The 26,460-nt window shown below is 39.0% G+C and overlaps 1 protein-coding gene across 1 annotated transcript in view; it reads right to left on the bottom strand.

Moving 5' to 3' along the window:
• Positions 1-26,460, bottom strand: part of TMEM104 (transmembrane protein 104) — a 66,775-nt gene that overhangs the window by 14,524 nt on the left and 25,791 nt on the right. Inside the window, exons 4-6 of the mRNA XM_053708874.1 lie at positions 10,323-10,404; positions 9,963-10,050; positions 9,776-9,856 (exon numbers count right to left, since the gene is read on the bottom strand). Of these exons, the coding sequence (XP_053564849.1) occupies positions 9,776-9,856; positions 9,963-10,050; positions 10,323-10,404 (251 nt within the window). The remainder of the gene's footprint in view (positions 1-9,775; positions 9,857-9,962; positions 10,051-10,322; positions 10,405-26,460) is intronic.

Genomic DNA, 26,460 nt, shown 5'->3' with positions numbered 1-26,460 from the left:
CTGCAAAGAGATTTTTTCTTTCCCGTGTCCCAGTAAATCCAGTAAAAGCTCAAGCATTTCTGAAATGTGTTTCAGATCTAGAGTTGACTGAAGTAATTATGCCAGTTCCAGTTCCGGAACAGGGGATGGGGTTTTATTCAAATCTCTTCATTGTACCAAAGAAGGAGAATTCTTTCAGACCAGTTCTGGATCTAAAAATATTGAATCGTTATGTAAGGATACCAACGTTCAAGATGGTAACTGTAAGGACTATCTTACCTTTTGTTCAGCAAGGGAATTATATGTCCACAATAGATTTACAGGATGCATATCTGCATATTCCGATTCATCCAGATCATTATCAGTTCCTGAGATTCTCGTTTCTGGACAAGCATTACCAGTTTGTGGCTCTGCCGTTTGGCCTAGCTACAGCTCCAAGAATTTTTACAAAGGTTCTCGGTGCCCTGCTGTCTGTAATCAGAGAACAGGGTATTGTGGTATTTCCTTATTTGGACGATATCTTGGTACTTGCTCAGTCTTTACATTTAGCAGAATCTCATACGAATCGACTTGTGTTGTTTCTTCAAGATCATGGTTGGAGGATCAATTTACCAAAAAGTTCTTTGATTCCTCAGACAAGGGTAACCTTTCTGGGTTTCCAGATGGATTCAGTGTCCATGACTCTGTCTTTAACAGACAAGAGACGTCTAAAGTTGATTACAGCTTGTCGAAACCTTCAGTCACAATCATTCCCTTCGGTAGCCTTATGCATGGAAATTCTAGGTCTTATGACTGCTGCATCGGACGCGATCCCCTTTGCTCGTTTTCACATGCGACCTCTTCAGCTCTGTATGCTGAAGCAATGGTGCAAGGATTACACGAAGATATCTCAATTAATATCTTTAAAACCGATTGTTCGACACTCTCTAACATGGTGGACAGATCACCATCGTTTAATTCAGGGGGCTTCTTTTGTGCTTCCGACCTGGACTGTAATTTCAACAGATGCAAGTCTCACAGGTTGGAGAGCTGTGTGGGGATCTCTGACGGCACAAGGAGTTTGGAAATCTCAGGAGGTGAGATTACCGATCAATATTTTGGAACTCCGTGCAATTTTCAGAGCTCTTCAGTTTTGGCCTCTTCTGAAGAGAGAATCGTTCATTTGTTTTCAGACAGACAATGTCACAACTGTGGCATACATCAATCATCAAGGAGGGACTCACAGTCCTCTGGCTATGAAAGAAGTATCTTGAATTTTGGTTTGGGCGGAATCCAGCTCCTGTCTAATCTCTGCGGTTCATATCCCAGGTGTAGACAATTGGGAAGCGGATTATCTCAGTCGCCAAACGTTGCATCCGGGCGAATGGTCTCTTCACCCAGAGGTATTTCTTCAGATTGTTCAAATGTGGGAACTTCCAGAAATAGATCTGATGGCGTCCCATCTAAACAAGAAACTTCCCAGGTATCTGTCCAGATCCCGGGATCCTCAGGCGGAGGCAGTGGATGCATTATCACTTCCTTGGAAGTATCATCCTGCCTATATCTTTCCGCCTCTAGTTCTTCTTCCAAGAGTAATCTCCAAGATTCTGAAGGAATGCTCGTTTGTTCTGCTGGTAGCTCCGGCATGGCCTCACAGGTTTTGGTATGCGGATCTTGTCCGGATGGCCTCTTGCCAACCGTGGACTCTTCCGTTAAGACCAGACCTTCTGTCACAAGGTCCTTTTTTCCATCAGGATCTGAAATCCTTAAATTTAAAGGTATGGAGATTGAACGCTTGATTCTTGGTCAAAGAGGTTTCTCTGACTCTGTGATTAATACTATGTTACAGGCTCGTAAATCTGTATCTCGAGAGATATATTATAGAGTCTGGAAGACTTATATTTCTTGGTGTCTTTCTCATCATTTTTCCTGGCATTCTTTTAGAATACCGAGAATTTTACAGTTCCTTCAGGATGGTTTAGATAAGGGTTTGTCCGCAAGTTCTTTGAAAGGACAAATCTCTGCTCTTTCTGTTCTTTTTCACAGAAAGATTGCTATTCTTCCTGATATTCATTGTTTTGTACAAGCTTTGGTTCGTATAAAACCTGTCATTAAGTCAATTTCTCCTCCTTGGAGTTTGAATTTGGTTCTGGGAGCTCTTCAAGCTCCTCCGTTTGAACCTATGCATTCATTGGACATTAAATTACTTTCTTGGAAAGTTTTGTTCCTTTTGGCCATCTCTTCTGCCAGAAGAGTTTCTGAATTATCTGCTCTTTCTTGTGAGTCTCCTTTTCTGATTTTTCATCAGGATAAGGCGGTGTTGCGAACTTCTTTTGAATTTTTACCTAAAGTTGTGAATTCCAACAACATTAGTAGAGAAATTGTGGTTCCTTCATTATGTCCTAATCCTAAGAATTCTAAGGAGAAATCGTTGCATTCTTTGGATGTTGTTAGAGCTTTGAAATATTATGTTGAAGCTACGAAATCTTTTCGTAAGACTTCTAGTCTATTTGTTATCTTTTCCGGTTCTAGAAAAGGCCAGAAAGCTTCTGCCATTTCTTTGGCATCTTGGTTGAAATCTTTAATTCATCTTGCCTATGTTGAGTCGGGTAAAACTCCGCCTCAGAGAATTACAGCTCATTCTACTAGGTCAGTTTCTACTTCCTGGGCGTTTAGGAATGAAGCTTCGGTTGACCAGATCTGCAAAGCAGCAACTTGGTCCTCTTTGCATACTTTTACTAAATTCTACCATTTTGATGTATTTTCTTCTTCTGAAGCAGTTTTTGGTAGAAAAGTACTTCAGGCAGCGGTTTCAGTTTGAATCTTCTGCTTATGTTTTTTCGTTAAACTTTATTTTGGGTGTGGATTATTTTCAGCAGGAATTGGCTGTCTTTATTTTATCCCTCCCTCTCTAGTGACTCTTGTGTGGAAAGATCCACATCTTGGGTAGTCATTATCCCATACGTCACTAGCTCATGGACTCTTGCTAATTACATGAAAGAAAACATAATTTATGTAAGAACTTACCTGATAAATTCATTTCTTTCATATTAGCAAGAGTCCATGAGGCCCGCCCTTTTTTTGTGGTGGTTATGATTTTGTATAAAGCACAATTATTCCAATTCCTTATTTTATATGCTTTCGCACTTTTTATCACCCCACTTCTTGGCTATTCGTTAAACTGAATTGTGGGTGTGGTGAGGGGTGTATTTATAGGCATTTTGAGGTTTGGGAAACTTTGCCCCTCCTGGTAGGAATGTATATCCCATACGTCACTAGCTCATGGACTCTTGCTAATATGAAAGAAATGAATTTATCAGGTAAGTTCTTACATAAATTATGTTATTTAATAAGGCAACTCATTTGTGACACTCCATCACTAACGGCTAGATTAAGAGTTTTGCGCTATGAGGGGTGCGGTACTAACTTGCACGTTATCGTCACCGCTCACTTACCTACAGCACTGGTATTACAGGTTTTTCTAAACCCGGCGTTATTAGGCAAGAAGTGAGAGTAGAGCAAAATTGTGCTCCATACCGCACTCCAATACCAGCGCTGCTTAAGTCAGCGGTGAGCTGGTTGTACGTGCTTGTGCAGGATTTCCCCATAGACATCAATGGGGAGACCGGGCTGAAAAAAAAGCAGCGTAAAGCTCAGTAACGCAGCCCCATTGATTCCTATGGGGAAACAGATTTTATGTTTACACCTAACACCCTAACATGAACCCCAAGTCTAAACACCCCTAATCTTATACGTATTAACCCCTAATCTCCGCCCCCCGACATTTCCGACACCTGCAGTATACTTATTAACCCCTAATCTGCCGCTACGGACATCGCCGACACCTACATAATACATAGTAACCCCTAATCTGCTGCCCAAACATCGCCGACACCTACATTATATTTATTAACCCCTAATAACCAGCCCCCAATATCCCTGCAACCTACCTACACTTATTAACCCCTAATCTGCCGCCCCCAAAGTCGCTGCCACTATACTAAAGTTATTAACCCTTAAACCTAAGTCTAACCCTAACCCTCCCTAACTTAAATATAATTAAAATAAATCTTAATAAAACCTACTATTAATAACTAAATAATTCCTATTTAAAACTAAATGCTTACCTATAAAATAAACCCTAAGCTAACTACAATATAACTAATAGTTACATTGTAGCTAGCTTACGGTTTATTTTACAGGCAAGTTTGTATTTATTTTAACTAGGTAGAATAGTTACTAAATAGTTATTAACTATTTACTAACTACCTAGCTAAAATAAATACAAATTTACCTGTAAAATAAAACCTAACCTGAGTTACACTAACACCTAACATTACACTACAATTAAATAAATTACAACAAAAAAACACTAAATTACACAAAATAAAAAACAAATTACAAGATATTTAAACTAATTACACCTAATCTAATAGCCCTATCAAAAAAAAAAAAAAAAAATAGCCTAAACTACCAATAGTCCTTAAAATGGCCTTTTGTGGGGCATTGCCCCAAAGAAATCAGCTCTTTTACCTGTAAAAAAAATGCAAACAACCCCCCCAACAGTAAACCCACCACCCACACAAACCAACCCCCCAAATAAAACTCTAAGAAAACCTAAGCTTCCCATTGCCCTGAAAAGGGCATTTGGTTAGGCATTGCCCTTAAAAGGGCATTTAGCTCTATTGCTGCCAAAACCCTAACCTAAAAATAAAACGCACCCAATAAACCCTTAAAAAAACCTAACACTAACCCATGAAGATCCACTTACAGTTACAGCCGACATCCATCCTCAACGAAGCCGGGAGAAGTCTTCATCCAAGCCGGCAGAAGTGGTCCTCCAGACGGGCAGAAGTCTTCATCCAGACAGCATCTTCTATCTTCATCCATCCGGCACGGAGCGGCACCATCTTCAAGACATCCGGCACGGAACATCCTCTTCTTCTGACAACTACCCAAATTCTATCAGCCAATCGGAAGTAAGGTTGAAAAAATACTATTGGCTGATGCAATCAGCCAATAGGATTGAACTTCAATCTTATTGGCTGATCCAATCAGCCAATAGGATTGAGCTCGCATTCTATTGGCTGATTGGAACAGCCAATCCTCATGATAATCCAATCCCACACACAAGGTAGGATTTATGAACCAGTAAATAGATTTACCAGATTTACAGAGTTCATACTCTCATTTTTTAACTGCTTACTCTCTATGAAAACTGTTGATTGCCAATAGCTTGTAAATGTGTGTTATATTCTGAGATCAGACGTTGTGCTATGTTAGTGAAACAAGTCAGTTAAAAATTAATCTTGCCCCCCCACCCCGCTATAGAAGATGCTTAAGCAGACAGAATCTATTACATTGAGCAGCTGTGCTAAAGTTAACTGTGCAAGCAAGGACAATATACAGATAGAGTATTCGCTAGATAGCTTTAATCTCATAACCAGACATTCCTATTAACAGGTCCTCTTGTTACAGCATTATTTTTTAATTTATTAATAGCCGGCTACAAAAGATAATGTTTGTATCGGACTGCTTGATATTATACAAACCAAGTACAATGTTTCACATATAGATACATGATTCTCAGAGGTATTATTCACACATCTATGCTATATATTGATATCTACAGAGTTTAAGTGTTTTTAAATGTGTATGATTGAATAGTTAAACCAATAAAGATAAAAGTATGAATGTTTAAAAATCGTTCCTGTATTATTCAGTGATAATTTTACTAAATAATTGCAGGGGTAAAGCACTCATTTTTGGCTAATACTTTTATTTGTGACGCCAGTATGCAAGTAGTCAGACTGGGAGTCAAGATTTCTAGTTTTGCGATTCTAGCCCGCAGAGCCCTATGGTTAAAATCTTGGTCTGCGGATGTGACTTCCAAGCCCAAGCTTCTGTCTCTACCCTTTAAGGGTAAGACTATATTTGGTCCTGGTCTGGCAGAGATTATTTCCACGGTAACTGGTGGAAAAGGATCTTTTTTACCGCAGGATAAGAAGAATAGGCCCAAGGGTCGACGGTTTGTTTCTTTCGTAACTTCAAGGGACAGAATCTTCCTCGTATTCTAAACCTGAGCAAGCCAAGACCTCTTGGAGAGCTATCCAGCCTTGGAATAAGGGTAAAGAATCCAGAAAGCCTTCTGCTAACACTAAATCAGCATGAAGGGGCCACCCCCGATCCAGTTCTGGATCAAGTAGGGAGCAGGCTTTCCTTCTTTCAGCAGGTTTGGATTTGCGACGTCCCAGATCCTTAGGCAGTGGATATAGTCTCCCAGGGATACAAGAAAGGATTCAAATCTTGTCCCCCCAGGGGCAGATTTCTCCTATCGAGATTATCTGTAAACCAGGTAAAGAAAGACACCTTCTTAAACTGTGTAAAGGATCCGTCTTCTCTGGGAATGATTGTCCAAGTTCCTCTAGCAGAACAGGGCAAGGGATTTTATTCATATCTTTTTGTGGTTCCCAAAAATGAGGGAACTTTTCGACCCATTCTATACCTCAAGTCTCTCAACAAGTTTCTCAAGGTTCTGTCCTTTAAAATGGAGACCATTCGTTCTATTCTCCCTCTAGTTCAGGAAGATCAATTTATGACCACTATAGAGCTGAAGGACACGTATCTTCATGTGCCTATCCACAGGGAACATTTCAAGTTCCTGAGGTTTGCCTTTTTGTAACTACAATTCCAATTTGTAGTTCTTCCTCGCCACTGCTCCTCGAATATTTATGAAGGTTCTAGGGGCTCTTTTGGCTGTGGCCAGATCATTAGGGATTGCGGTGGCACCTTACCTGGATGATATCTTGGTTCAGGCGCCATCTTTTTAGTTAGCAAAATCCCATACAGATTTTCTGTTATTAATTCTCTGCTCTCACGAGTGGAAGGTGAATCTAGGGAAAAGTTCCTTGGTGCCAAGTACCAGTTTTTTTTTCTGGGGACGATCATAGACACAGTATCTATGAAAATTTTCAGTGGCAGTGTGTATGGAAGTAATTGGTCTCATGGTGGCACCCATGAACATTATTCCGTTTGCTTGTTTCCATCTGAGACCTCTACAGTTATGCATGCTCAGACAACGGAACAGAGACCATTCGGACCTCTCTCAGAGGATAATGTTAGACTTGCAGACAAGAATTTCTCTGTCCTGGTGGATATCCCAGAACCATTTGTCTCAGGGCACTTGTTTCCTGAGACCATTTTGGGAGATTGTGACTATGGATTGTGACTATGGATGCCAGCCTGTTAGGCTGGGGAGCAGTTTGGGGTTCCTTAAGTTTAGTTGATGTTAACCCTCAAGTACAGAGTTCCGGAGCTGGCTCTGATGGAGTCTCGTCTAAACACCAAGCTTCCAAAATATGGAGCAAAATCAAGAGATTTTCAAGAAGCTCTGGTAGACGCCCTGGCAGTGCCATGGGATTTTGGTCTAATTTATCCGTTCCCTCCGGTTGCCATTCTTCCTCGGGTAATAGCCCGTATCAAACAGGAGCAGGCTTTGGCGAGTTTAATAGCTCCAGCAAGGCCTTGCAGAACTTGGTTTGTGGACCTAGTGAAAATTGCCTCTGAGGAAGGATCTTCTACTTCAGGATCCCTTCCTCCATCCGAACTTGGTTTCTCTGAAGCTTACCGCTTGGAAATTGAACAGTTAGTCTTGTTCAGACGTGGATTTTCTGAGAAGGTTATTGAGACTATGATTCAGGCTTGTAAACATGTTACTCGCAAGATTTATTATAAGGTATGGCGTAAATACCTTTATTGGTGTGGATATAGGGGTTTTTCTATGAGTCAGGTGAGAATTCCCCGTATTCTGTCTTTTCTTCAGGAGGGCCTGGAGAAAGGTTTATCAGTCAGTACTCTAAAGGGTCAGATTTCGGCTCTGTCGATTCTTTTGCAAAGGCGTCTGGCAAATTTGTCAGATGTTCAATCTTTTGTTCAGGCCTTGGTTAGAATTAGGCCTGTGTTTAGGGCAATTGCTTGGAGTCTTAATCTTGTTCTTGTTTGAGCCTATGCATTCTGTTGATATTAAATTATTGTTCTGGAAGGTTTTATTTCTTCTGGAAATTTCCTCAGCCCGTAGGGTTTCGGAGCTTTCGACTCTACAGTATGAACCTCCTTATCTTATATTTCATCAGGATAAGGCGGTTCTTCAAACTAAATTAGCATTCCTACCTAAGGTGGTTTCGGAACGCAATATTAACCAAAAAGTTGTTGTTCCTTCATTTTGTCCTAATCCTTCAATAATCTGGATGTTGTGCATGCTTTGAAGTTCTATTTGCAGGCTACTAAAGATTTTCGTCAATCTTCTGCTCTTTTTGTTGTATTTTCTGGTAAACAGAGGGGTCAGAAGGCCACTTCTTCTACTCTCTCCTTTTGGCTGAGAAGTGTTATTCGATTGGCTTATGAGACAGATGGACAGCAGCCTCCAGAGAGAATTATGGTTCACTCCACTAGGGCTGTTGTTTCTTCTTGGGCCTTTAAAAATTATGCTTCTATGGAACAGATTTGCAAGGGGGCCAACTTGGTCTTCATTGCATACTTTTTCCAAATTTGATGTTTTTGCCTCAGCTGAGGCTTCTTTTGGGAGAAAAGGTCTTCAAGCGGTGGTGCCTTCTGTTTAGGTTCGCCTGTCTTGTGTATCCCTCCCTTCCATTCTGTGGACTCTAGCTTGGGTATTGGTTCCCACTAGTAATTGAATGGATTTGTGGACTCTCCATGCCTTTTGAAATTAAATATAATTTATGCTTACCGGATAAATTATTTTTTTTCCTGGCATGGAGAGTCCACGACCCACCCTTATTTTGATCTTAAAATGGCTTTTGTAATTTTCTAAACCTCAGGCACTTCTATACCCTTTGTGTCTTTTCTTTCCATAATTCCTCAGCTGAATGACTGGGGATTGTGGGAAGTGGGACGATACTTGAATCTTTGCTGGGGTGTTCTTTGCCTCCACCTGGTGGCCAGGAGTTGAATTGCCACTAGTAAATTATATTTTCAAAGTCTGTTACAGATCACCCTACGCATTTAATCTGTGCTGTTGTGGACTTTCTAAAGGGATGTTTAGATCTATCTGTTGGTTGTGCCACTATCAGGCCAACAGATCTAAACTACTGTATATATAAATATATCTCTCTCTCTCTATATATATATATATATATATACTGTGTATATATATATATATATATATACTGTGTATATATATATATATATATATATATATATATATATATATATATATATATATATATATATATATATATATATATATATAAAAATATATGTTTTTAATATGGCTTATTAAAATTTGCCGTTTTTAAATTAGTAGTCTTGGTTTAACTGCATGCGCTATTTTTCACTCTTTGTTCTATAATATTGATATTGTGTTTGGCTGACACGTGAATAGCTGCAGCAGTTCCCTATGCTAATTTTTACTCACTCTTCATTGTGCCGACAAGGGAAGTTCAGAGGTTACAACGGACAACGCAGAGGAATAGAGGTGAGATGATTACTGTGGCGCTGCACTCAGTTTTATGTATATATATATATATATATATATATATATATATATATATATATATATATATATATATATATATATATATATATATATATATATATATATATATATATATATATATACACACACACATACACACATACATACACACACACACACACTGTATCTCTATCTCTCTATTGATATGGGTTGAGCCGTATGAGGGTGGGGTCTAGCTCCCCACCATCTTCAAAATTCACCAGCTGCCACTGAGTCTGATGTATGTGGCACAGCATACAAAACATGCACACAGGCTCAACATACCTTTATTAAAAAACATAGAAGCCATCTGACCCATTTCCACACGCTCTACAATCTCAAATGGATCAGATAATCCCCGACGCTCTGAAACAAAAGAAAACAATGAAAGTTGTTACAAACATCTGCAATGCTAAAATACAGAAAGTCTAAAACTTCCATTTATGGTCTCTTACCCTGCTGATATACTTACGCACAGAAAGGATGGGTCGGACCTCTGCTCTGTTGTAATCAGGATGGGTCAGAGATTCACTTTCTGAGCTTTCTGATGAGTCAGAGTCCTGCAGGAGATGATAGACAAGTCACATATTAAAAAAGTAGAAGACCGTGCTTACAAACATTTCAGGCACGGAATCCAGGAGTTGCTACCTACAATACACAGAAATAGAGTTTATTCCAGCCTCTTATTTAATAAAAAATTACCTTTAATTGTGATACTACATGGGGTCCAGCTAATGTTTAAGATCAGTTATTGACCCTTAGTCATAAGGTAAGAGCGGTCTGGGCCAAACCTGAAGAAACTAGTTGCTATCTACATTACAAATGTACTTACCTCTTCCTTCTCCCATCTTTTCCAGCGCAGCTGAGCGTTGGCAGCAGCCATGGCTTCAACTACAAAGGTTGTTGTCATATAACTGTGAAGAGAAAATACAGTTATCAGTTAGTTTAAATATTTCAATTTTTGGGGGGGGCACATAGAAGGGGTGAGAGCTTATATATTTGTATTATTTTAGGATGGCTGTAAAACATAATTTGTGCTTACCTGATAATTTAATTTCTTTCATGGTGGTGAGTCCACAATCCATTACTACTGGGAATTACTCATCCTTACCACTAGGAGGAGGCAAAGATTCCCAAACCCGAGCTCTATAAAACCCCTCCCACCTCACATGTACCTCAGTGTTATGTATAGCCAAGCAAAAAAAGGTAAGAAAAAGGAATAAAATCCATAAAAAGGAGCAGGGAAAAAAGAAAACACATAAACCCAAAAACAAAGGGTGGGAACTCGTGGACTCTCATCACCATGAAATAAATTAATTTATCAGGTAAGTAAAACAAAATTTATGCTTACCTGATAAATTTATTTCTCTTGTGGTGTATCCAGTCCACGGATCATCCATTACTTGTGGGATATTCTCCTTCCCAACAGGAAGCTGCAAGAGGATCACCCACAGCAGAGCTGTCTATATAGCTCCTCCCCTAACTTCCACCTCCAGTCATTCGACCGAAGACAAGCAAGAAAAAAAAAAAAAAAAAAAACTATAGGGTGCAGTGCTGACTGTAGTTTAAAAATAAAAAAACACCTGCCTTAGAATGACAGGGCGGGCCGTGGACTGGATACACCACAAGAGAAATACATTTATCAGGTAAGCATAAATTTTGTTTTCTCTTGTAAGGTGTATCCAGTCCACGGATCATCCATTACTTGTGGGATACCAATACCAAAGCTATAGGACACGGATGAAGGGAGGGACAAGGCAGGCGCTTAAACAGAAGGCACCACTGCCTGTAAGACCTTTCTCCCAAAAATAGCCTCCGAAGAAGCAAAAGTATCACATTTATAGAATTTAGAAAAAGTATGAAGCGAAGACCAAGTCGCCGCCTTACAAATCTGTTCAACAGAAGCCTCATTCTTAAAAGCCCATGTGGAAGCTACCGCTCTAGTAGAATGAGCTGTAATCCTTTCAGGAGGCTGCTGGCCAGCAGTCTCATAAGCTAAGCGTATTATACTTCTTAGCCAAAAAGATAGAGAAGTTGCCGAAGCCTTTTGGCTTTTCCTCTGTCTAGAGTAGACAACAAACAATGCAGATGCTTGACGAAAATCTTTAGCATCTTGTAAATAAAACTTTAAAGCGCGAACCACGTCAAGATTGTGCAATAGACGTTCCTTCTTTGAAGAAGGATTAGGACACAGTGACGAAACATTAGAAAAACTACACTAAGTCACCATCTCTCCATGCAACCTCCCTTGTCGAGAGCTGCAAGAGAATGACTGGGAGGTGGCAGTTAGGGGAGGAGCTATATAGACAGCTCTGCTGTGGGTGATCCTCTTGCAGCTTCCTGTTGGGAAGGAGAATATCCCACAAGTAATGGATGATCCGTGGACTGGATACACCTTACAAGAGAAATTATGTTTTCTTTCATACTGGTCTATGATTCATTACTCCTGGGAGCAATAGCATAAAGGGAGGGATTTAAAAAAACATCCTTTTTTCACTAAGGAAATAAATCCACAACCCCACAAAAACCCAACAATCACTCCCATAGTTTCCAGATCTGAAACTGACAGGAAAAAAAGCTTGAGCCTTTAAAGGATTCCTTGGAACACTGGAAAGAAAAAGAAAAAAAACTTCCTTTGGGTGGCCTTGTTCTGAAACCTATCAGATAACCCTGGGAGACTATCAAGCTTCCTGAAAAAGGCATAACCTGCCCCAAACCAGAACCTCTGGATCAAGGGCTGCACACTCATGCAGATTTAGTAGTAGGGATTGATTTCTTAGCCTGATTTGATTTTTTCCAGTTAGCACTAGGCCTCCAGACTGAGCCAGAGTGCTTTGCTTCTGAGCAGAGGAGTCAGCCTTTTGTTCCTTATTCTGTCGAAAGGAACTAAAATGATTAGCAGCTTTAGATTTCCCACTATACTCTTGAAGAAGAAAAGCCTCTTTACTTCAAGTAACAGCAGATTTTATAGAATCTAAATCAGAACCAGTTTTCTTAACCTCAGAAAAAAATAAAAAATAATAGAGAGACAATAGTCTGAATTTTGACACCGTCAGCAGACCAGGTACTTAAGCCATAAGGCTCTTCTAGCAAAGACTGCCAAATACATACTTTTAATACTGATCTTCATATCAAACAAAGCATCACAAATACAATAATTGGTACTCTTTAGTAAAACCAAAAGATTTTCACTAGCAGAGTCTTCAGAGCACTGTTCTGAAAAACAAGATTACCAGTAAGTTGAAGCAGCAGCCACATCAGAAATAGATGGCCTAAGTAAATACCCTGCTTGTAAAAAGACTTCTATGAAAAGGGTAATTTTCTATACTAAGGGTCTTTAAAAGAAGTACTATCTTTCAAAGGGATAGTAGTATGCTTAGCCAGAGTAGAAATAGCCCTGTCAACTTTAGGAACAGTTTCCCACAATTAAACATTAGCAGCAGGTAACTGAAAATACTTTTAGAACCTTGCAGAAGTATTAAATGAATTACCTGGCTTAGACCATTCCCTAGAAATCATGTCAGAGACAGCATCAGGGATAGAAAATACCTCAGGGAGTTTAACAACAGTCCACATAACTGAACTTAAACAATTGCAAGGCTTATCTTCAGAAACCTTAGAATCTTTAACCCATAAAGGAAGTAAAACCTCTTTCAAAAGAGAACAAATATGTTCAATTTTAAACAAAAAAGAGGAAGTATCAGGCTCAACATCAGAAGAAGACTCCTCATCACCATAAGAAACTTAACCTTCTGAAGACATAACAGTATCCCTGACTTCAGGAGACATAGTACTAGTAGAAGGTAAAATCTAAACCGACTTTTTACACTTACTTTAAGGCGGGAGAGCAGCAGGCGCCTCAGAAACAGCAGCTTTGATGAGATTCTCCACACAGGGTAAGTAAAAACGTAGCATTATCCTGTAATAAACAAACAGAAGCAGTAGTAATACCCATAGAAGTAGCATTAGGTTGGTCGGAATGCATTAACATTTTTAAACATAAATAAAACATAAATAAGGTGGATGAGAGACCTCAGCTTCTTTATAATAAACACATTTAAAATTAATTAATTTAAAAGTAGGAATGTTTTCAGGAGACTCGGCTTCTAAACTAGATTTAGGGACTGAATCAAACAGCTCCATTATAGCATTGACAAAGCAAAGCAATAAACACTACACTCTAACCCAGTGCTTTCCAAACTGTGTGTCGTGACACATTAGTGTGTCGGCGGCAGTGTGTAGGTGTGTCCCTGCTTCAACACAAATTTGTTTGAATTCAAAAATCTTTTTAAATTTTCGTTTGGTTTCCAACTTTCTGCCTGCCTGCTACGCATATCATGTGGTTGACACGCGATTGATACCTAGTGGGTCACAGATCATCTTAACCTATTGACGCAGCTTAGCGGAAACTGAAACTTTTCCCATTGGTGGCACATCGGCTCGTGACTGCACGTGTAGTCAGTGAGTGGGACAGCAGTTTGTTTGCAGCGCGGGCAGTAGTCAGTCGGACTCGCAGAGCTCTGAGGGCAGCAGCTTTAACGTTAAGCTGAAGTCAGTGTTTTTATTTTTTTGCAGCTAGCTCCCAGTAGTGCATTGCTGCTCCTGCTCTTGATATATGGATAGGAAGTGGAAGCTTAAAAATGCTTGATGATGAAATGCGAGTATCTTTATCTAATATTCCACTAAATATTCAGAAACTGTGTTCATCCCATCAACCTCATACATCCCATTATTGCTGCTTCATTGCGGCTATTTGCCTTTAAGGAGACTTTACAAGATTTTTTCTATTCATTGCAGCTGCTATATATATCTTGACATTTCTATTTGGTGAAGTACTTGTGCACTTTTTTGCCTGCCGGCTTAGTACTTTTTAAGGTGTATGTGGGGCCCATGTGTTGTCTGTTATGTGTATGTTTTTGTTTTTTATTTTATTTATGTGTATTTCTTAGGTAGTAATTGTTTAGGTTAATTTCACTAATAAAATTTCACTTTGGTATATTATATTTGGTCACTCTTGATTTGTGGTTATTTAATTAGTGTGCAGTATCCCTGGTCTTTTTTAGGCCTTACCATATACCGGTAATTCCTCTCTTACTACCCCTTGTATGTAAAATAATAAGTAGCTACTTGTGTTACTAAAAACTTACATTTCATTATTTTTTAATTTATGTATGTGTCAGTGTATCTTAAAACAAGTTAGTTTAACCTCCTGTTTGATAGTACAATTGAATTACTGTGTCGCAAAATGATGTAGGTCTAAAAAGTGTGTCACCAACATGAAAAGTTTGGAAAGCTCTGCTCTAATCCCTTAAAAGAAGCTTTAAAAAACAAAAAAAAAAACTTACAGGTACAATGTGCTCTAAGCCAAACTGCAAAACAAAAGCAGGAGACATATAAACTTCACATCTGAAGCCTAGATAACGCTTAGCAGTGTGAAATAACGAGTGCAAAAAAAAACCCTGACATGAGCAAGAACTTTCATACACGCACTAACCCGAAGGGCATAATCCAGCCGAAGTGCAAAAAAGTGAAACAGATCTAATAAGATGTGCACTATCCCAACGAGCGTAGACCTGACGTCAGACGATAGGAATTTAAAAAACCGGACGCTCACAAAACAGCAAGGGGAACAATGTATATACAGGTGGCCCTCGTTTTACAATGGTTCAATTTACACTGTTTCAGAATAACAACCTTTTTTTCCAGTCATGTGACTGCTATTGAGAAGCACTGCATTTATTAAAATAGCTAGTAGGTGGAGCTGTCCGCTTGTGTTGCAGCAAAGCCAAGCAAGCTGAAATTAATCAGCTTAACCAGACCTGAGCTATCGAGCAGATTTCAAAGAAACAAGATCTTTCGGTCTATAAATCAGTCCAGATTGGAATGCATAGAATGAACTGTTTGCAGAAAAATGCAAGTGATGTCTGTGTTGTGTGGTTATTTTATTAGGTTTATAATGCTGTTTAGCAAATGTTTTTGTTCTTTTAACTTAGTTTAATTATATATTCTGTGTTGTGTGATTATTTTATTAGGTTTATAATGCTGTTTAGCATTTAAAGTCTTCATTTCAAAGATTTAAAAATAATGTATTAGGTGTTACTTATGACAATTTTGAGAGGGGCCTGGAACCTAACTCCCTCACTTCCCATTGACTTACATTATAAACTGGGTTTCAATTTACAACGGTTTTGATTTACAACCATTCCTTCTGGAACCTAACCCCGGCGTAAACTGAGGGCTACCTGTATTCTGTCCCAGGGCCATATATATTAATAAATATGTCTAAATGTTAAAAAAAAAAAAAAAAACTATACTTACAAATAGACACTCGTCCACCAGAAAACAACCAGTAGACAGCCAAACCAGTACTGAAACATATCAGCAGAGGTTATGGAATATATTGTAGATCCATAGAAGGAGGCAAAAGGTGACAAGTCCCTGTGACCAATTATGGAAGGTATGTGACAAATTTCCCATGAGGTGAATAAGGAGCCACAAACCATACCCCATATACAGTGGGGCAAAAAAGTATTTAGTCAGCCACCAATTGTGCAAGTTATCCCACTTAAAGTGAATGTCAATTTTTCCGGTTTGGATGATATAGTTATGTAGACAATCATCCTATTAAGCATACCGCCACAATAATTTTTTAATAAATGTAATCATTTATTTCTAATTTTATATCGTAAATATGCTTCATTTACTTTACCCGCTCCTCCCACTCACTGTTTCCTTATTCTCCTCCATATTACGTAAACAGCGGTCCCACCCGCTGTTTACGTATCTGCAATGCGCGCTCCCGTTTACTATTGCCATTGCGCATGCGTTACTCCTGTTTCTGCTGTCAAACAACATAGTATTCATTGAATTAGTCCATTCAATGAAAACTATTGTTGCGAAGCGGACAGTATCTCCTAACACCCCAGCCTGTAATACTGCCAATTAGAAGAGAAATACATATCGAGTGTAAGTCACTTTCTAAAATATAAAATAAATTACTTTTCTCAAGCCATCTAACTGTATTTCAAATTTGTAAACGATACTGTTTTATAATACATCCAAAACAAACTATTAGTTGCCATTATTGCTATTGTAAAATGTAATCTTGAAATCGAGCGGTACAATAGTTAGGAAATGACAGGACTCCGTATACTGTTCTATTGCGCATGCGCAAAATGTGCACGAGCTGACGATAAATGAGCTTTCAACCACAATCGAACGCATGCGCAAAAAGGTCTTATTATGTCATCCTAAGGGGGTGGGTCCCCCTGTGGCTAGTAAGACGTCCATTATAAACAACAGGAACGGAGCGCGAATGCCGGGTGGAGAAACAAGATAAATTATTGAAAAACATAATTTATATAAGAACTTACCTGATAAATTCATTTCTTTCATATTAGCAAGAGTCCATGAGCTAGTGACGTATAGGATATACATTCCTACCAGGAGGGGCAAAGTTTCCCAAACCTCAAAATGCCTATAAATACACCCCTCACCACACCCACAATTCAGTTTAACGAATAGCCAAGAAGTGGGGTGATAAAAAAGTGCAAAAGCATATAAAATAAGGAATTGGAATAATTGTGCTTTATACAAAAATCATAACCACCCCAAAAAAAGGGCGGGCCTCATGGACTCTTGCTAATATGAAAGAAATGAATTTATCAGGTAAGTTCTTACATAAATTATGTTTTCTTTCATGTAATTATCCCATGAGCTAGTGACGTATGGGATAATGATTACCCAAGATGTGGATCTTTCCACGCAAGAGTCACTAGAGAGGGAGGGAAAAAAAAAAAACAGCCAATTCCTGCTGAAAATAATCCACACCCAAAATAAAGTTTAATGAAAAACATAAGCAGAAGATTCAAACTGAAACCGCTGCCTGAAGTACTTTTCTACCAAAAACTGCTTCAGAAGAAGAAAATACATCAAAATGGTAGAATTTAGTAAAAGTATGCAAAGAGGACCAAGTTGCTGCTTTGCAAATCTGATCAATCGAAGCTTCATTCCTAAACGCCCAGGAAGTAGAAACTGACCTAGTAGAATGAGCTGTAATCCTTTGAGGCGGAGATTTACCCGACTCAACATAGGCAAGATGAATTAAAGATTTCAACCAAGATGCCAAAGAAATGGCAGAAGCTTTCGGGCCTTTTCTAGAACCAGAAAAGATAACAAATAAACTAGAAGTCTTTCGGAAAGACTTAGTAGCTTCAACATAATATTTCAAAGCTCTAACAACATCCAAAAAATGCAATGATTTCTCCTTAGAATTCTTAGGATTAGGACATAATGAAGGAACCACAATTTCCGTACTAATGTTGTTAGAATTCACAACTTTAGGTAAAAATTCAAAAGAAGTTTGAAACACTGCCTTATCCTGATGAAAAATCAGAAAAGGAGACTCACAAGAAAGAGCAGATAATTCAGAAACTCTTCTGGCAGAAGAGATTGCCAAAAGGAACAAAACTTTCCAAGAAAGTAATTTAATGTCCAATGAATGCATAGGTTCAAACGGAGGAGCTTGAAGAGCCCCCAGAACCAAATTCAAACTCCAAGGAGGAGAAATTGACTTAATGACAGGTTTTATACGAACCAAAGCTTGTACAAAACAATGAATATCAGGAAGATTAGCAATCTTACTGTGAAAATGAACAGAAAGAGCAGAGATTTGTCCTTTCAAAGAACTTGCGGATAAACCTTTATCTAAACCATCCTGAAGAAACTGTAAAATTCTCGGAATTCTAAAAGAATGCCAAGAAAAATGATGAGAAAGACACCAAGAAATATAATTCTTCCAGACTCTATAATATATCTCTCTGGATACAGATTTACGAGCCTGTAACATAGTATTAATCACAGAGTCAGAGAAACCTCTTTGACCAAGAATCAAGCGTTCAATCTCCATACCTTTAAATTTAAGGATTTGAGATCCTGATGGAAAAAAGGACCTTGCGACAGAAGGTCTGGTCGTAGCGGAAGAGTCCACGGATGGCAAGAGGCCATCCGGACAAGATCCGCATACCAAAACCTGTGAGGCCATGCCGGAGCTACCAGCAGATCAAACGAGCATTCCTTCAGAATCTTGGAGATTACTCTTGGAAGAAGAACTAGAGGCGGAAAGATATAAGCAGGATGATACTTCCAAGGAAGTGAATGCATCCACTGCTTCCGCCTGAGGATCCCGGGATCTGGACAGATACCTGGGAAGTTTCTGGTTTAGATGAGACACCATCAGATCTATTTCTGGAAGCTCCCACATTTGAACAATCTGAAGAAATACCTCTGGGTGAAGAGACCATTCGCCCGGATGCAACGTTTGGCGTCTGAGATAATCCGCTTCCCAATTGTCTATACCTGGGATATGAACCGCAGAGATTAGACAGGAGCTGGATTCCGCCCAAACCAGAATTCGAGATACTTCTTTCTTAGCCAGAGGACTGTGAGTCCCTCCTTGATGATTGATGTATGCCACAGTAGTGACATTGTCTGTCTGAAAAAAAATGAACGATTCTCTCTTCAGAAGAGGCCAAGACTGAAGAGCTCTGAAAATTGCACGAAGTTCCAAAATATTGATCGGCAATCTCACCTCCTGAGATTCCCAAACTCCTTGTGCCGTCAGAGATCCCCACACAGCTCCCCAACCTGTAAGACTTGCATCTGTTGAAATTACAGTCCAGGTCGGAAGCACAAAAGAAGCCCCCTGAATTAAACTATGGTGATCTGTCCACCATGTTAGAGAGTGTCGTACAATCGGTTTTAAAGATATTAATTGAGATATCTTTGTGTAATCCTTGCACCATTGATTCAGCATACAGAGCTGAAGAGGTCGCATGTGAAAACGAGCAAAGGGGATCGCGTCCGATGCAGCAGTCATAAGACCTAGAATTTCCATGCATAAGGCTACCGAAGGGAATGATTGTGACTGAAGGTTTCGACAAGCTGAAATCAATTTTAGACGTCTCTTGTCTGTTAAAGACAGAGTCATGGACACTGAATCTATCTGGAAACCCAGAAAGGTTACCCTTGTCTGAGGAATCAATGAACTTTTTGGTGAATTGATCCTCCAACCATGATCTTGAAGAAACAACACAAGTCGATTCGTATGATATTCTGCTAAATGTAAAGACTGAGCAAGTACCAAGATATCGTCCAAATAAGGAAATACCACAATACCCTGTTCTCTGATTACAGACAGAAGGGCACCGAGAACCTTTGTAAAAATTCTGGGAGCTGTAGCTAGGCCAAACGGCAGAGCCACAAACTGGTAATGCTTGTCCAGAAAAGAGAATCTCAGGAACTGATAATGATCTGGATGAATCGGAATATGCAGATATGCATCCTGTAAATCTATTGTGGACATAAAATGCCCTTGCTGAACAAAAGGCAAGATAGTCCTTACAGTTACCATTTTGAACGTTGGTATCCTTACATAACGATTCAATATTTTTAGATCCAGAACTGATCTGAAGGAATTCTCCTTCTTTGGTACAATGAAGAGATTTGAATAAAACCCCATCCCCTGTTCCAGAACTGGAACTGGCATAATTACTCCAGCCAACTCTAGATCTGAAACACAATTCAGAAATGCTTGAGCTTTCACTGGATTTACTGGGACACGGGAAAGAAAAAATCTCTTTGCAGGAGGTCTCATCTTGAAACCAATTCTGTACCCTTCTGAAACAATGTTCTGAATCCAAAGATTGTGAACAGAATTGATCCAAATTTCTTTGAAAAAACGTAACCTGCCCCCTACCAGCTGAGCTGGAATGAGGGCCGCACCTTCATGTGGAGTTAGAAGCAGGCTTTGCCTTTCTAGAAGGCTTGGATTGATTCCAGACTGGAGATGGTTTCCAAACTGAAACTGCTCCTGAGGATGAAGGATCAGGCTTTTGTTCTTTGTTGAAACGAAAGGAACGAAAACGATTATTAGCCCTGTTTTTACCCTTAGATTTTTTATCCTGTGGTAAAAAAGTTCCTTTCCCACCAGTAACAGTTGAGATAATGGAATCCAACTGAGAACCAAATAATTTGTTACCCTGGAAAGAAATGGAAAGTAGAGTTGATTTAGAAGCCATATCAGCATTCCAAGTTGTAAGCCATAAAGCTCTTCTAGCTAAAATAGCTAGAGACATAAACCTGACATCAACTCTGAGAATATCAAAAATGGCATCACAGATAAAATTATTAGCATGCTAAAGAAGAATAATAATATTATGAGAATCATGATCTGTAACTTGTTGTGCTAAAGTCTCCAACCAAAAAGTTGAAGCTGCAGCAACATCAGCCAAAGATATAGCAGGTCTAAGAAGATTACCTGAACACAGATAAGCTTTTCTTAGAAAGGATTCAATTTTCCTATCTAAAGGATCTTTAAACGAAGTACCATCTGACGTAGGAATAGTAGTACGTTTAGCAAGGGTAGAAATAGCCCCATCGACTTTAGGGATTTTGTCCCAAAATTCTAATCTGTCAGACGGCACAGGATATAATTGCTTAAAACGTTTAGAAGGAGTAAATGAATTACCCAATTTATCCCATTCTCTGGAAATTACTTCAGAAATAGCATTAGGAACAGGAAAAACTTCTGGAATAACCACAGGAGATTTAAATACCTTATCTAAACGTTTAGAATTGGTATCAAGAGGACCAGAATCCTCTATTTCTAAAGCAATTAGTACTTATTTAAGTAAAGAACGAATAAATTCCATTTTAAATAAATATGAAGATTTATCAGCATCAATCTCTGAGACAGAATCCTCTGAACCAGAAGAGTCATTAGAATCAGAATGATGATGTTCATTTAAAAATTCATCTGTAGAGAGAGAAGTTTTAAAAGATTTTTTATGTTTACTAGAAGGAGAAATAACAGACATAGCCTTCTTGATGGATTCAGAAACAAAATCTCTTATGTTATCAGGAACATTCTGCACCTTAGATGTTGAGGGAACTGCAACAGGCAATGGTACATTACTAAAGGAAATATTATCTGCTTTAACAAGTTTGTCATGACAATTAATACAAACAACAGCCGGAGGAATAGCTACCAAAAGTTTACAGCAGATACACTTAGCTTTGGTAGTTCCAGCACTAGACAGCGATTTTCCTGAAGTATCTTCTGACTCAGATGCAACGTGAGACATCTTGCAATATGTAAGAGAAAAAACAACATATAAAGCAAAATTGATCAAATTCCTTAAATGACAGTTTCAGGAATGGGAAAAAATGCCAATAAACAAGCTTCTAGTAACCAGAAGCAAAGAAAAAATGAGACTGAAATAATGTGGAGACAAAAGCGACGCCCATATTTTTTGGCGCCAAATAATCCGCCCACATTGTTTGGCGCCTAAATGCTTTTTGGCGCCAAAAATGACGCCACATCCGGAATGCCGACATTTTTGGCGCAAAAGGACGTCAAAAAATGACGCAACTTCCGGCGACACGTATGACGCCGGAAACAGAAAAGATTTTTTGCGCCAAAAAAGTCAGCGCCAAGAATGACGCAATAAAATGGAGCATTTTCAGCCCCCGCGAGCCTAACAGCCCACAGGGAAAAAAAGTCAAATTTTTAAGGTAAGAAAAAATGGTTGATTCAAATGCATTATCCCAAATATGAAACTGACTGTCTGAAAATAAGGAATGTTGAACATTCTGAGTCAAGGCAAATAAATGTTTGAATACATATATTTAGAACTTTATAAATAAAGTGCCCAACCATAGCTTAGAGTGTCACAGAAAATAAGATTTACTTACCCCAGGACACTCATCTACATGTTTGTAGAAAGCCAAACCAGTACTGAAACGAAAATCAGCAGAGGTAATGGTATATAAATAAGAGTATATCGTCGATCTGAAAAGGGAGGTAAGAGATGAATCTCTACGACCGATAACAGAGAACCTATGAAATAGACCCCGTAGAAGGAGATCACTGCATTCAAATAGGCAATACTCTCCTCACATCCCTCTGACATTCACTGCACGCTGAGAGGAAAACCGGGCTCCAACTTGCTGCGGAGCGCATATCAACGTAGAATCTAGCACAAACTTACTTCACCACCTCCATAGGAGGCAAAGTTTGTAAAACTGAATTGTGGGTGTGGTGAGGGGTGTATTTATAGGCATTTTGAGGTTTGGGAAACTTTGCCCCTCCTGGTAGGAATGTATATCCCATACGTCACTAGCTCATGGACTCTTGCTAATTACATGAAAGAAATAAAGGTAATGATTTAAAAACTTAGCAATTGATGAATGAAAGTCCACTTTTTTTATTAACATTTGTTACACAGATGTTTAGACAGGAAGCTGACTTTACATTCACTTTAAGAAGATGAGAGAGGCCTGTAATTTTCATCATAGATATACCTCAACTATGAGAGACAAAATGTGGAAACAAATCAAGACAATCACATTGTCTGATTTGGAAAGAATTTATTTGCATATTATGGTGGAAAATAAGTATTTGGTCACCTATAAACAAGCAAGATTTCTGGCTCTCACAGACCTGTATCTTCTTCTTTAAGAGGCTCCTCTGTCCTCCACTCATTACCTGTATTAATGGCACCTGTTTGAACTTGTTATCAGTATAAAAAAGACACCTGTCCACAACCTCAGTCACACTCAAAACTCCACTATGGTGAAGAGCAAAGAGCTGTCGAAGGACACCAGAAACAAAATTGTAGACCTGCACCAGGCTGGGAAGACTGAATCTGCAATAGGCAAGCAGCTTGGTGTGAAGAAATCAACTGTGGGAGCAATAATTAGAAAATGGAAGACATGCAAGACCACTGATAATCTCCCTCGATCTGGGGCTCCACACAAGATCTCACCCCGTGGGGTCAAAATGATCACAAGAACGGTGAGCAAACATCCCAGAACCACACGGGGGGACCTAGTGAATGACCTGCAGAGAGCTGGGACCAACGTAACAAAGGCTACCATCAGTAACACACTACGCCGCAAGGGACTCAGATCCTGCAGTGCCAGACGTGTCCCCCTGCTTAAGCCAGTACATGTCCGGGCCCTTCTGAAGTATGCTAGAGAGCATTTGGATGATCCAGAAGCGGATTGGGAGAATGTCATATAGTCAGATGAAACCAAAGTAGAACTGTTTGGTAGAAACACAACTTGTGTTTGGAGGAGAGAGAATGCTGAGTTGCAACCAAAGAACACCATACCTACTATGAAGCATGGGGGTGGCAACATCATGCTTTGGGGCTGTTTCTCTGCAAAGGGAACAGGACGACTGATCCGTGTACATGAAAGAATGAATGGGGCCATGTATTGTGAGATTTTGAGTGCAAACCTCCTTCCATCAGCAAGGGCATTGAAGATGAAACGTGGCTGGGTCTTTCAGCATGACAATGATCCCAAACACACCGCCCGGTCAATAAAGGAGTGGCTTCGTAAGAAGCATTTCAAGGTCCTGGAGTGGCCTAGCCAGTCTCCAGATCTCAACGCCATAGAAAACCTTTGGAGGGAGTTGAAAGTCCGTGTTGCCCAGCGACAGCCCCAAAACATCCACATTTTGTCTCTCATAGTTGAGGTATACCTATTATGAAAATTACAGGCCTCTCTTATCTTCTTAAGTGGGAGAACTTGCACAATTGGTGGCTGACTAAATACTTTTTTGCCCCACTGTACATCCCTCTGACGAGCATTGTACTCTGAGGGGAAACCGGGCCTCACTATAGACTGAGAACCCCTCTATCTGAAGTATCAAATGCACATCTTCATTCTTCAACCACCTCCAGCAGTGGCAAAGTAAAGACTGTGGTACATGGGAGGTGGGAGGATTTTATAGAGCTCTTGGGGGTTCAGGAATCTTTGCCGCCTCCTAGTACTAAGGAAGAGTAATTCCTAGGAGTAATGGATCGTGGAATCTCACCACCTGTATGAAAGAAATATCTACTAAAAGAATATAAAAGTGCAAAAAGAAAATGCTCTAATGTGTTAGAGCATCTGATACTATTGCCTTCATAAAACTTTTTGTTTTATACCTAAAAAGGAGGAGAAGAAACCCAAAAAGATAAAGAATACAATTAATTTTTCCCCCCACTTTACTTCTATTAACAAATATGCTTTGTTCTCTTGTTATTCTTTGCTGAAGAGATATCTAGAGAGGTAGCGTGCACGTGCCTGAAGCACTACATGACACAAAATAGTTAATGTATAACATTGTTGCAAAACTGCTGCCATATAGTGCGGCAGACACGTGCACACTCCTGAGCTTACACCCGTGCTTTTCAACAAAGGATAACAAGAAAAACGGATACAAATTTGATAATAGAAAAAAAATTGGAACGTTGATTAAAATGGTATGTTCTGTCTGAACCATGAAGTTTTAATTTTTATGACCCTATAATCTAAACTAGGTATCCCCTACTACAAAAGAGGAGGGAGGGTACTCTCTATAATACTTGTAAAGGAGATCTGATGCCCCAAATTAATTTTACATTATCATCCTTTTCATATAAATCATATAAATCATATCAGAAGGCAAAATCCTTATGTTAATGCTTTAGTTTGTTTAAAAAAAGGCTAATTCCTCTAAGATGGAAAATACCCTGCATTTAAACATCAGTTTCAAAGATTATTTTGTGAATTACCCACACAAATCATATGTTGTTTTGTTTCCAACATGGCACAGAACAAGTTTGGTTTTTTAGGCCATTTACTGCAGCTTACAAAATAGACAGCGGCACGTGAGTCCTGTTGTTGTTTGCAATTCTGTTTATAACAATTTTAATAAAAATCTACAACAAAAAGTGTGAAAGAAAATATGTATTTCTCACATGTCATGATATATACATAAAACAATGTATAGTTTCATTCTGCTGGAACCTCCCCCCCTTTATAATATGCGTGGCTTTCTCATTTAAAAATTACCCACTATAGGGCTTAAATGTGAGAAGCATCTTAACACTTCAAAACAGCATATGGATGTTTATTCCACTAAAACGTTATTTCAATCAAGGGACCTTTGTTTCAAAGAGAAGAAAAATAAAGAAAGAAGTATCTTTAAAAGGACCAGTGGATACAGTAAATGTGCATAATAAACAAATGCACGATACAAGGACATTGCAATAACACTTAGTCTGAACATCAAATGAGTAGTAGATTTTTTTTCTGACAAATTTCAAAGTAATGTCTATTGCCACCCCTCCTGTGTCATGTGACAGCCATCAGCCAATCACAAATCCATATATTCTGTGAATTCTTGCTCATGCTCAGTAGGAGCTGGCGACTCAAAATGTGTAAATAAAAAAAAAAAATAAAAAAAAAAAAAAGACTACTTCCATTAACAAAATGTGCACAAAGTGGGAAATTGCTTAAAATTGCATGCTCTATCTGAATCATGAAAGTTTAATTTTGACTTTAAATAAGCTAGTCCCCCAGAACAGAACGAGTGCTGTCAGGTATCTGTCATTTTACGATACATCACCTGGCAGTGGACATGGAATTTAAAAAAAAAGGCATTGACTTTGGCATATATGGGGTCTCATATCTTTGTATGTATTGTGGGGGGAGAAATAGGGGCTAACCCACCCTTCATGGTTTTGTTCTATATGCATATAATTGGTATTGCCAGTGGTGATCAACTGAAAGTCATCTTGTACTGTATATATGGCCCTCATTTGAATGAAGAGCTTATTTTTCATTAAAATAGGTGTTGTATATGTGTAATCTGTCTTAAAGGGCCATAACACCCAAATGTTTAAACACTTGAAAGTGATGCAGCATAGCTGTAAAAAGCTGACTAGAAAATATCTCCTGAACATCTCTATGTAAAAAAGGAAGATATTTTACCTCAAAAAATACTCAGTAGCCACCTCCCATTGTAAAGGATTTTTAAGCAGCATATTAGTATGTCTGTGCCGGGACAACTAAAGGGATGAGCATCGTGAACTCTCATATTATTTCACCAATCAGGTAAAGGAAGCTTACTATGAAATCTCATGAGAGTTAAGTCA

Source organism: Bombina bombina, chromosome 1 (genome assembly GCF_027579735.1).
Source record: "Bombina bombina isolate aBomBom1 chromosome 1, aBomBom1.pri, whole genome shotgun sequence".
NCBI classification, from domain to species: domain Eukaryota; kingdom Metazoa; phylum Chordata; class Amphibia; order Anura; family Bombinatoridae; genus Bombina; species Bombina bombina.
Note: the sequence above shows the minus strand (reverse complement) of the source record. Positions and strands in the feature narration are given on the sequence as shown.